Source organism: Mercenaria mercenaria, chromosome 15 (genome assembly GCF_021730395.1).
Source record: "Mercenaria mercenaria strain notata chromosome 15, MADL_Memer_1, whole genome shotgun sequence".
Taxonomy (NCBI): Eukaryota; Metazoa; Mollusca; class Bivalvia; order Venerida; family Veneridae; genus Mercenaria; species Mercenaria mercenaria.
The window spans coordinates 68,841,130-68,854,296 of record NC_069375.1 but is presented as its reverse complement, the minus strand read 5'-3'; the positions used below and the strand labels follow the sequence as shown (position 1 = coordinate 68,854,296).

At 34.0% G+C, this 13,167-nt stretch overlaps 1 protein-coding gene across 1 annotated transcript; it reads left to right on the top strand.

Moving 5' to 3' along the window:
• The first annotated feature begins 3,138 nt into the window (after window positions 1–3,138).
• On the top strand, window positions 3,139–8,306 carry LOC128548855 (EMILIN-1-like). The gene is made up of 4 exons (XM_053524374.1): window positions 3,139–3,850; window positions 4,237–4,361; window positions 5,435–5,477; window positions 6,715–8,306. Exons 1-4 carry the CDS (start codon window positions 3,328–3,330, stop codon window positions 7,122–7,124), a joined length of 1,101 nt encoding a protein of 366 aa, XP_053380349.1. The 5' UTR covers window positions 3,139–3,327; the 3' UTR covers window positions 7,125–8,306.
• Window positions 8,307–13,167: the final 4,861 nt, after the last annotated feature.

Here is a 13,167-nt window from a genome sequence, read left to right as displayed (position 1 = left end):
CAACATTTAAATAGATGGAACAAATTAATTTAATGATATTCGTAATTAAATTAATTTTAGTGGCTCTTCAACACACATTAGTGCATTTCAGACATGGCATATGGCAGTTTGATTAAGTGTTTATGGGTATTATAATCAAATACTGAAGAACGCTCCGCTATTTTTGGAATATACATGTAACTTTTTGCTATTAATTTGTACCTTTACAGTTGTCGTTGGGGCAAATTGTTGTTCTCTGTTTTTTATGTGAAATTTGATATTTTCTTATTATTTTATATGATTATAGCATATTATGACATAATGATAATCTATATTCTTGCCATATGCCATGATTTTTATAGTATTCATCTTAAAATAAAGTCGCGGCCTTATTCCTTAAGTTGGCGGAAGTGATGTGTTTGCGGGAAGTTTGTTCATGAGCTGCTAATAAATAGAGAGTAAACACGTCTGGCATTGTATTCTGTTTCTGGTGTTTGGTGTGATTATATATAGTGTAGTGTAGTAGTATTGTTGTCACATCCTATGCATATTGTGTTTCTGACCTTTTAACCCTTAGCACCTAAGTTTCTAAAATGTACAGGTGCATCATTCAATTTGGGTAATACCATTTATCATTCGAAGGGGTGTTTACTCAAAATGTACTGACTGAATAGCGAACAGTGCAGACCATGATCAGTCTGCACGGATGTGCAGGCTGATCTAGGTCTGCACTGGGCGCAAAGGCAAAACCAAAATAAATCTAAAAAACATGTCTTTGCTGTTCCTCTAACAACCTGGGTCCCACAAAAGAGGACCCCCTTGAAGAGTTTCCGTCTGTTTGCTTAGTGCAGGTCTGCGCCTTGGTTAAACTCTGTGCTGTTTTTTCCCATTATCCTTGCGGCGGAGCAATTAATTTTGTTTGAAATTAGCGGATTAAAAAATCAGCAATTTTGGTTTTAACATTCTGATTCATCTTGAGTAGTTACCCGCTTATATATATATATATATATATATATATATATATATATATAATATATATATATATATATATATATATATATATATATATATATATATATATATATATATATATATAAGTAATTGAATTTGGTTCAATTCTGGACGTATGGGTTTTTCATTTGGCGTTCATGTGAGTTGTGTGGTTTACTGTATATAAGGAACTATTGTTGTTTCTCCTTGATCTATGTAATATATTAAGTTTTTTCAAATGATTATTGAAGAACGCTCCGCTATTTTTGGAATATAAATTTTTGCTATTAATTTTTACCTTTACAGTTGTCGTTGGGGCAAATTGTTAGCATCAATTTTGTTCTCTGTTTTTTATGTGAAATTTGATATTTTCTTATTATTTTATGTGATTATAGCATATTATGACATAATGATAATCTATATTCTTGCCATATGCCATGATTTATATAGTATTCATCTTAAAATAAAGTCGCGGCCTTATTCCATTTTATAATGTCTTATAGTTGTTTTTAGTATAGTTTCCAGTGCCTGCTAAAAGCTTACCTGCCTTAAGTTGGCGGAAGTGATGTGTTTGCGGGAAGTTTGTTCATGAGCTGCTAGTATAAATCTAGAAAGCTTATTCTTTGAATTCTGCCAAGTAATAGCTCATGCATTGGCTATCCGATTACAGCTTCACTAATTCTTGCCTCCTGTCCATCTACGGCTTCGGCCAGTTAATTATTACCAATGCGTGGAAGTTGATAGTTACTTCCGGTGAATAGACTGGTACTAGTATGGAATCCAGGAACAGTCAGGTTGAATGTCTGAATGCAGTTTGCAGTAAAAAAAAAATAATTATACTTACTCGTCCTTGATAAAATAAATAAGATATAAGATTGTCCTTTCCGAAGTTAACTCCTACATGCTATATCAAGTACCTCAATTTTATAACGTTTTATTTTCATTCTTAAAGGCAATAAACAACGGAAAAGTTGCTTAAATGTTTGAATGTAAAGACAGTGACTATGAGTATTTCATTATTTAGGTAAAATATGTCCCCAATATTACAGTCTACTCCAAAATTTGTAAGACCTTACTTAGAATTATACGCGTATATTGATTTGATAATGGAATACTATTTTAAACGTGAACTCTGATAAGAAAAAAACAATCTGGTTTTGATTAATAGAATTAAAAATAATACCTAGGAGAGATCTCCATACCCTCATCTGCAGAAGGGGGAACCCTCCTACCGCACCTCCACCTCTCCGTTTCCCGGCTCGTATTTGCACTCCCTTGTAGAAAATCCCGGCTACGCCTATGTTTCTTATTCCTGTGGTTTATGTGTCTGTTTGGAATAATGAAATGTTCACGCCAGACAAAGTTTTATCCATGGCCTTGGGCAGATAAAAAAACATAATCCAGTTTCTGCACATGGCTGAACTAGTTTAAATTCAGAGAACCTGCATTAATTTGAAGGACATCCTGTTTCTAAATTTGCTCTTGTTTAAAAACACATGTGGCGGGTAATTTGTTTCCAGGAATAAAGTCTTATTGCGAATTTAATGTACCAAAATTAACTTTTTTCTTTTTGATATACGATAAAGGCCACACCGGTTTTAATAAATATATAAATAGCTCACCAACTGCATGACTTATTACTTCAATGCAAAGGTATTAGTGTTTAGATAACTATTAGAATTTTGTTTGAAAATATGCAGATTATGCATTTTCCAAATCTCCTTACTGGTAGTTTGTTAGAGGTTATATATTCTAACGATTAACATGTATGTAAGTATATGATACGTATTTTTAATGAATATTTGAATAATGAAATATTTGCCTCTTGACTTTAATATCAGATCATTGTGAATCCTGGGTTCTGTAATAAACAATTAATCGCTAAGATAATACACGTTCGTATACATATCATGTAAGAGACTTGTTGTCTTTCTGGACTGCTTTCTCAGAAAGTTTTTTTTTCTCTCTCTCCAAAACCTTGCCAAAATAAGAAAAAAACTATGCAAACACGTTCATGGCCGCTCTAAAAAATGTTGTAAGTTCGGACTGGCGCTAGTTCAGAAACATATTTCAAAGAATGACGCATGCGAACCTGATTATAAGTTAAAAGAGAAAATTTCATCGTTCCTTTAGTTGCAGTGATGCAAAAACATTAGCATGTGTTAAGAAGTGTAAAAAGAAGAGAAGTCAAAATAGTTTTATCATCTGATACAAGGTAGCATTCGTGATATAAGCCGTCTACAAAGTGTTGGCTAATACATTTCTTAAATTTGCAATTCGCCAAAGTCAATAAATCGACTATTAAATAATTGAAAAATATTTTACATGGATATTATTCAAAGCTGAGTGAAACGAATCATGAAACACGTGTATTTCAAGTCCTTTTTATGTGGAGTTCTTTTGTCTTTGTGCTTCGCTGAACATACACCTGACATAGTTTATGATGTTTTATCAAGCAGACTGGACAATGTTTTCTTCGATATCAGGAGTTTAAGAAGTGACATTACTGAGATAAAAGAAAAAGCTGGACAAAGCGGACAGATTCATACAGTGGAGGAGTGCACAGAGTTAAAGCAAATGTTTGAGACTTTCAAGACAGAAATGAATGCAAATTTTGCAAATCTAGAAAGCAAAATAACACAGAAGGTAGATCAATATTTGTACGAAAAGATTACATCGATTTTGGAAAAGCAAAATGATCAAACAAAGCAAGTGGAGAAACAAGATGAAGAAACGACTAATGAAATGAAAACGTATTTGCATGGTATTCGCGGTATAAGAAAAGCTATATCAGTTGAAAAGCAATTACTCCGAAATATAACCAAAAAGTTCAATATAAGAATTGAAGATGTGGAACGGAAAATGTTTGCCTTTGAAAACGGTAGGCTTACACTTTTTGTTTATATGAAGGTGTATCCGGACGAATCAAAATTTTAGTTTCTAAGCGAAAATAACAATAGTGTAGTACACTGTTGCTCCCTAAATGTCACATGGCGGCAATACTGGATGGTTAGAGACCGGCTCTATGGAATACCGCCCAGCTGCTGTACCAAGTACGAAGCTTACACATTTGGCTCTCCGACTTTATAATCAAGTAGTATTCTGCGACAAAAACATAGAAAGCAAACAAAAATCCTGCCTTATTGTGACTTTAACATTATCTAATTTGAATAAAGCCAAAACCCTAATATTCGCTGAGAATTAAATAATACTAATATTTTTGTATGATGAATTTTCAAAATGAAAAGCTTGCTCATTATTTTACAGCATCATGGAAAGGTGATCAAGGCGAGGTCGGTCCTCGAGGTCCCCCCGGGCATAGTGGTACCAAAGGCAGCAAGGGGGAGCGAGGTATTGGACTGGCAGGGCGAACAGGTCAGAAAGGGGAAAGGGTGAGTACACCAGTATAAAGTAACTAGTTAGTGTATATTTCTTAGCAATAAGGGACAGCCTTTAGATGTGGCATCCGTGACATGATGAGAAAAATTATCGAAAGATGTAACAAATTGTCGTAACTGTCAAACCATTACTTCAATAGAGTTTCAGATCGATTGTCCTTACCTTATTATGGCCTATTGTCTTGGGTCGATTTCAAATAATGACAAAATTTGTAAGACTTTTATTTCAAAGAAGTTCCATTAATGCACATCATCACATGTTTCATTATCGTCTAGTAGTATCATAGTATTTTATTTTTTTAATTTTTATTGTAATTTCAAAATAAGAGCCCGGAACCCTCATAATGCTACTCCGACGAATCATATATATTCTAACACGACCAGCAAATAACCTACATACATGTAGAGCAAAACCTATCTCGGGTTATTCTGCAATAAACCACTCGCGTGCAATGACGTCATCCGATCCAGGTGCGTAGCACGGTCGTAAAAAGTAGTTACCATTTTTTCTAACGCTGTTGATACTAGTATGTCGTGTTAGAATCGAAATAACAACTTCCGTTTTTCGTTCATATGCGAAATAATATATCACTCAGGCCTACGGCCTTCATGATATATTCTTACGCATAAGAACTCAAAACACGGGTTATTCTACGATAAACCACGTCTGGGAACTTATTATTTCTTAAATATACTAATTGAATAGCTTGCCGGTTAAAAGTCATATCTATTAGCCTTCTGTCATTCGGACTTCCGGCAGTAGTTTAGACAAATGACCGGCAAACCATTCAACAAGTGATTCATAACATTATATCAGACATCACTTTTCATATTTTTCCTTCAAGATTTCACTTTACCCCAGCAAAATTTGATGTTGAACTATAGACAGGTCAATTGTACAAACTATGTACAGACAACTATTGAAGGAGTCATGTAATAATTTTGGTCATCGACTGTTCTACCAGGCCAAACATAAGTTTGAAAATAGGTGCATTTTAGATAGTTCTCTAAATTCAATGTCACATATGTTTGGTACCATTTTTTACTGATTTGCCATTATATTTCAGGGATACACGGGTTCAAAGGGTCAAAAGGGATCACCAGAATCACGTAAATAAACTTTGACTTATTTCTGTATTTGAATGCATTACAGTTTACATTCTCATTTCAAACTAAGATTAAATAACAAATAACATTTGAATACATGTACATAATTCTGTGTCGCCATTCTTGTATTTTTCTGAAATTCTCACTTCTGGGAAGGGCCTAATGTAATGTTGATAGAACTTGTTGTCCAACCCATTTGCTTTTGTATTGTTGTAATTTTATGTATCTGCTTGCATGCATATATAAGCACTAAATATGGTTAAATCAATGCATTGTTTAAATCCAGAAATTTCAAAGTATTAAGTTAAACATAATTTGTGACCATGTAGACTTTGTTCTATATATACCTATACACATCAAAACGAAACGCTGTGATCATTTGCTATACATTTTGTATAATCTTTAAGGCATGTATACTGTTTAGCATGTCGTCATGGACACGTTATATCCATTACATTTTTGTCTAAAATAAGGTCATTTTTTTCGAAATAAATTAAATATTTCTTTTCGCATTCTAATATGACTAGCAATGCTTAAATCATTACTACGGTATTAGATTGACGTCACTGCCACTTGATATTTAGCGCCATGTAAGCATAAAGAAATAGCGTTTTCAAATTTGATCAAATATTTTACTTGAAAACATTTTTAAAGCAAACTATCACGTAGCAAAACTGTCTTGATCAATTCACACACACACACACACACACAAATTGAGTTGGTTATTCACTGTGTAGCATAATTCACCATTATTTGCGCCCTAATGGAAGTATTCCGCAAGACGTACTACAATATCCTGTCCCTGGGTGTATAAACAAAGGGGCGTGATAACCTACCATTTTGCGCCATACATACGCCAAAACAGTTCTATTATATTTGATCTGAATTTTACAATAAAAGACATATTAGAATCGAAATGATTTATAGCAAAACCCCATTTGAACACTATTTATACACTTGGATGGTTATACGTCGTACGCGCAGCCCTCGTGGAATTATTACGCCCAACGTTTAACCGTGGTTTGCTATTTTTAAAACGTTCGATGTGTTTTAACGTTATCATTTACAGTTCTGAACTTCTGTTCACTGACAGACAAAACCTTGATTTAAGACCAAAAATGTGGAGAAAAATATTCGTGACGACATTTTTAATAAAAATATGTAATTATATAAGTATACATTTCAACATGTACAGCACGTATTTTGTCATGTCATCTGTATTTCTCTTTCGATATTCCAGGATCTTCGGTGTACTTTTCGGTGTCGCTTAAATACGACCAGGTTTTGTCACAAAACACCATTGTAAAATATGACAATATATTAAAAAATAAAGGCGGTGGATACGACCCCAAAAGTGGTAAATTTACAGCACCGAGCAGTGGAGTGTACCTTTTCCTCTTTTTCGTTGAACCTGGGCATGATAAGAATAACATGGCTTTTCTAAATTTATATGTGGATGGGGAATATATAGCGTATGCCATTCACGAATCGCGTCATGATGACCATAACACTAGTGGGGGACAAGCGTATGTTTCCTATATGTCAGCAGGTGACCAAGCTTGGATTCAAACAGGAAATCTCGATCCGAGTGAAGGTAAACATAACATTGCAGATTATGGGACAACATTCACAGGGATTCTTATAAACTGAAACGATAGATGTTGTATTTTGCGGCTTGCATTTTCATTTTTCATATATTATTATTTGGTGATTTATAATGTTATTTATTTACAAGTAATTATATCACGTAGAAAAGTCATTCTGAGAATAATTTTAAGAAATTTGGGTCATTTAAGCGATTGATGTTGGATGGCCATTATTTTCACTTGGCAATTTGAATATATTGTGTAAACAAACTAGACGCTTGCTGTTTCATTAGCAAAAGTTTGCCTAGTGTATGTGAGTATGTGAGTATGCATTTATATATTTGACGTGATACTATTTTAGTATTTAATTAGCATTCTACTTATTCCTTCTCTTTCGTTACTTCTCAAAGTTTTATCAGTGTTTTAATGATATACAAAATGTACTATACTAGTAGTACTCTAGATTAAATTTCATGATGTGTCATTTTACATAACCGTTGGTGGAGCAACATAGTACCGACGCGAGTTAATAAAAATCCTATACTTACGGTAATTTTGTTTACACGTCTTACATTGTAATATACAGGAAGGGGCCTCCGGAGCCGAGTGGTTAAGGTTGCTGACTTCAAATTACTTGCCCCTAACCGGTGTGGGTTCGAGCCTCACATGGAGTGTTAAATTCTTCATGTGAGGAAGGCATCCAGCTGGCTTTGTTACTTTTTGTAGTAAGGTATACACTTTTTAAATGGAAATAGCTGGCCTGAGGAGGTTATTAGCACAACTGCACATGCATTTGCACGTGTATGTAGCCCGCGTGTCTATATAGGTTTAAGTGTGCCAGTAAACGCGTAAGGTACGGCACTGCATTTTAATAAGACGTTTATTATATATCTAAACATAATAACGATTACTCCATTGCTTAATCATATAAAACAGCAACGTAAACGATGGCATTGGGTAAATTGACGTCAAAAATGACGTCACTCTCCCCTGGCTGGCCAATAACCGGTTGTAATGACCTCTTCCAATACAATGCCCACCTCCTATTTTTAAGCCTGGGCTACAGGTTTGTCCTATGTAGTTGTGTTACTATTCATAGAAAGGTATTTAATAATAAACCAGATTAAATCTCATGATGTCTCATTCTACAAAATAGTTTGTGGAGCAATATACAACTGAGGCCAGCTGATAAAAGTCTTAATTCCGATCAAAGTTTGCTACATGTCTTACATTGTAATATTAAAATGCAGAAAAACTGATAAACATAGTTGTATATATGGTTGTTCATTATTGGATTGATTCCAGTTTTTTCTTGGTTTATGCATGTATAACATGTAAATTAGATAAAAACTTTATGAGTAACATGTAATTATGTCTCTGAAATCTCGACATTTTTCCCAGCTCGCTCGCTAAATAGTTTTTTATCGTCCCACGCCCACGCTGTTAAGCTACAGTTACCCTGTTACCCCGTCGGATTACATGTGCGGTATACATACAAGTGAGATACATATGAGTATTGGAAAATGAGTCTTCGAAAATTACACATTTATAAATTCGTTTCCTTGAGTTTGTAAAGTTTAATGGCGTTGATCTCAAATTGAAGTATGTGTATGTGTATATTCATGAGGTAAAATATGAGATTTTCGAGTAGGGAAGAATAAAAGAATAGAAATACACGAAGAAAAGAAAGGAAGTGAAGTACACTTGTAAACTTAACTACCGAGGAATTATTCTGTATCAACAATCATACTGAAGAATTGTGCAAAAATCGATTCTATTATCTTTCCTTGTTTATTGAGATCAACGCTATACCTTGTTGTCTCCCTTCGACCGTCTAGCTAAATATCGATCACTATCGGATATTTTTTAGCGAGTGTTGCAGATCGTTATGGTTCGGCTATCTCCGCTTATCGTATCACGGGAGGTGCCGATAATAAAAAACAAGGATTATAGATTAGAGATCTACTGTAAAAACGTAGTGGGAAGGGTGATTTATTTTACACCAATTTTAAGAACTGGTAAAACAACAACAGCAAATATAGTCATCAACTTGGTTTAATTCTGTTTTTCAATAATGAAAAATACGGAACGGAAAAAAAGAAGACACTACGTTATTTAGTAATAGGCGAGCATAACATACATGTAGATGAAACTACTATTATCTTAAAAAATAGAAAGCAGGAAAAAGTTATAATTTTTAAAAGTACTTACAAACTTGACAATTTCATGTGAAATGCGTTTTTTTATTATTATTACATTCAATGGAGTGAAAAGTTAAGTAATTAATCAATTTATTGCGGAGTGAAAATTTAAGTAATAAATCAATTGATTGCATTTAATTATATTTAACTTGTCAAAATTAATTTTGCTATGTAATGAATATTTGAAAAACAAATTGTCACATACTAATGAAAAATGAACAGAAAAACAAACTAGCAAACATACTTGACAATGTAAAAGGTATCTTTTTATGACACCAGAGCCTGTTAATTGGAAGTGTGACCTATTTGCCCCCGAGCCAGTCATTGTGTAATGAAGTATGTGCGAATTATGACTTCTCAAGGTTTCTCAAAGGGACTGACTTTAACTGATTTAATAAATGTCAGATTTTTTAAATAAAAAGTGAAAACCTAAGAACAAAACAAGCTCGTCATAGCAAAAAGTATTTTAGGAAAGATTTAGGATAATGTGACACTAATGTAGTGTAAAGGTTATTCATAATAATTATCACGAATATTTTTACTAAATGAACAAGGGATTACAGGTTTTTCATATCTTTTAGCGCGTGCTGTACCTTCTTGAGATTGGCTGTGCATACATTAAGTTCAATTCAATTTCGATTTATTGCACAAATATAATGCCTATAGCAAGCGAAAGCATTATATGATATGGAGCAGAGAGAGTACATAATAATTTTCAGGAGGGACAATAAACCAAAGAGCTATAAAAATCTTTGACTAAACTAATAAATTAATAAACGACAATTTTTCACAATGTTGTCACAAAACTTTTATAGTATGATATTTTCACTCTAAGGCGAACCTTCGAACCTTTCCAATGTGTTTTTAATATCGAACAATTAACCTGTATTCAGGAAAAAATACTGTTAATCAAATACAAGTAAAAACTCAATCTCTGTCACATTATATATATAGTTGCAACGTGCATCATGTCTTATGATTTTTTTTATTTATTAACATGATACGTCAGCATCTTTCCCTGTAACATTTATTTTGCGGAAAGCTAGTAATTCCCAAAAACTATGGTCCGCCTTGATATAACTGAAATTATTCCCGCACTGTTATTATCACTTCTATAATTATCTGCAAGAATAAAACGTATTTTCCAAGTTGCACACCTTGTTAATTATAATTGATCACATACCGCTCCATTTGCACAATATCTTTGTCGTTAAACCAGATCAGGAAGGTCTAATACGTATCAGTTGTTCCAGACCAGATTAAAGAAATAATCATTTGAAATTATAGATAATTTACATACTCAAGTTTTAGTAAAATATTTTGCAGAACAATCTTTGGAACACCTAACTTACGGGCGTAATATGAGGTAACAATTTATCTAATGTTTTATACATGCATTTCAAAGACCCTCTGGAATCTCAAATATATGCAGCTGGCGAGGTTATACTATATTAAGAGTAACCTGCAATACATATAAATTCTCTTTGGCGACTTATTACTACCGAGGGACCAGTAAAGGTGGATACTCTGTTTTAACATTAAAACCTCTATATAACACACGACTATCAAATCTGAAGTTGACTTCCTCTTTCATTATGTTATTTATAATGTAAGACTTATTTAATATAGGTCTTTTAAAAATGCTTTTCAAAGAACTCACGTATCTACGTAAGACACAGCTTTGGGAGTTGCACTTTATTAACACAAATATACAACATATTTCTGGACCTTACCCTGCCTGTTAGACGTGATGATTATGAGGTTTAACTCTGTTGCATATTTGTAAAAAAAATGGTTTCCGAAATTTACACCCGAAAACTATGGGCATGTTATTTCATTATAAAATTCGAAATATCAAACATTTTTTTCTTTTTCTTTTTTTTTCTTTTTGTAAAACAAGACGACAAACGACCTTCTACATTAACCATATCCTATATATAACAGCTGGAGGAGTTTTCTCCGATCAAAAAAAATCTTATATGTAATTTTAAACGCGGGAGTCCAGTGTACATAAACAAAAATGACGTCATGACGGCCTAAGGGCGTATTAAATAAAGGGTTCCACAAATAGTATATCCTGAACAGTGATTTGTCATTGAATGAAATTATTGTGTTTAGATTCGAACAAATAACATCACTAGGGCGCTGTCTGTTTTCTGTTGGTTTCTTTTCCAGCGCGCCGCTATGTCGTTTACGCTATGATATAATAATTGTAACGTCAGAAAACATGAATTGTTGCATAACAACACACAATTTTCGGCCTTCTTTGTTTAAAAGGAAAACAAATTGGGTCATGTTAGACTTGAAAATATCACCCAAAACCTTATGGTGAGATTTTTTGTTTGTAATATACATTTTAGCACAAAGCGCAACTTATGAGATCCAGATCTCGAATCGAATACAACATCATCCAGCTGTTACAATAACACTATTAGGTCGATCAGTTTTCTGATGTTCTAAAATACATATGTTTGACTTAAAGCATCTTTTGCGTCATATACATAGCATAGGTCAACTTAACTATTATTACCAGAAAAAAGTAATATACACTTCAAATAGCATTCAGACCTTTGGAAATAGTTTTAAATATTGCACTGCCAACGATTCAATAAGTCTTTTATAACATGACATTAGAAAATTATCTAAACGTTAAGCTTCTCAATGTTTGACTCAGTAAATTTGTGTAGCACTATAGACTATTCATTAAACCCCTAACCGGGAATGGTAATAAAAAGAACAATATGGAGATCCCTAACCGGGAATGGTAACAAAAAGGAACAATATGGAAATCCCTAACCGGGAATGGCAACAAAAGGAACAATATGGAAATCCCTAACCGGGAATGGCAACAAAAGATAAAATATGGAAATCCCTAACCGGGAATGGCAACAAAAGGAACTATATGGAAATCCCTAACCGGGAATGGCAACAAAAGGAACAATATGGAAATCCCTAACCGGGAATGGCAACAAAAGGAACAATATGGAAATCCCTAACCGGGAATGGCAACAAAAGGAACAATATGGAAATCCCTAACCGGGAATGGCAACAAAAAGGAACAATATGTAAATCCCTAACCGGGAATGGTAACAAAAGGAACAATATGGAAATCCCTAACCGGGAATGGTAACAAAAAGGAACAATATGGAAATCCCTAACGGGGAATGGCAACAAAAGGAACAATATGGAAATCCCTAACCGGGAATGGTAACAAAAAGGAACAATATGGAAATCCCTAACCGGGAATGGTAACAAAAGGAACAATATGGAAATCCCTAACGGGGAATGGTAACAAAAAGGAACAATATGGAAATCACTAACGGGGAATGGTAACAAAAGGAACAATATGGAAATCCCTAACCGGGAATGGCAACAAAAAGGAACAATATGGAAATCCCTAACCGGGAATGGTAACAAAAAGGAACAATATGGAAATCCCTAACGGGGAATGGCAACAAAAGGAACAATATGGAAATCCCTAACGGGGAATGGTAACAAAAGAACCAATATGGAAATCCCTAACCGGGAATGGTAACAAAAAGGAACAATATGGAAATCCCTAACGGGGAATGGCAACAAAAGGAAGAATATGGAAATCCCTAACCGGGAATGGTAACAAAAAGGAACAATATGGAAATCCCTAACGGGGAATGGTAACAAAAGAACCAATATTGAAATCCCTAACCGGGAATGGTAACAAAAGGAACAATATGGAAATCCCTAACGGGGAATGGCAACAAAAGGAACAATATGGAAATCCCTAACGGGGAATGGCAACAAAAGAACCAATATGGAAATCCCTAACCGGGAATGGTAACAAAAAGGAACAATATGGAAATCCCTAACGGGGAATGGCAACAAAAGGAACAATATGGAAATCCCTAACGGGGAATGGTAACAAAAAGG

What these genes read in the sequence shown, in the direction of transcription:
- LOC128548855 (XM_053524374.1), top strand. Translation starts at nt 3,328, where the DNA reads ATGAAACACGTGTATTTCAAGTCCTTTTTATGTGGAGTTCTTTTGTCT. An exon ending in CAGGTCAGAAAGGGGAAAGG is followed by an intron (nt 4,362 to 5,434) that starts GTGAGTACACCA and finishes ATTATATTTCAG; the next exon opens with GGATACACGGGTTCAAAGGG. An exon ending in AAAGGGATCACCAGAATCAC is followed by an intron (nt 5,478 to 6,714) that starts GTAAATAAACTT and finishes TCGATATTCCAG; the next exon opens with GATCTTCGGTGTACTTTTCG.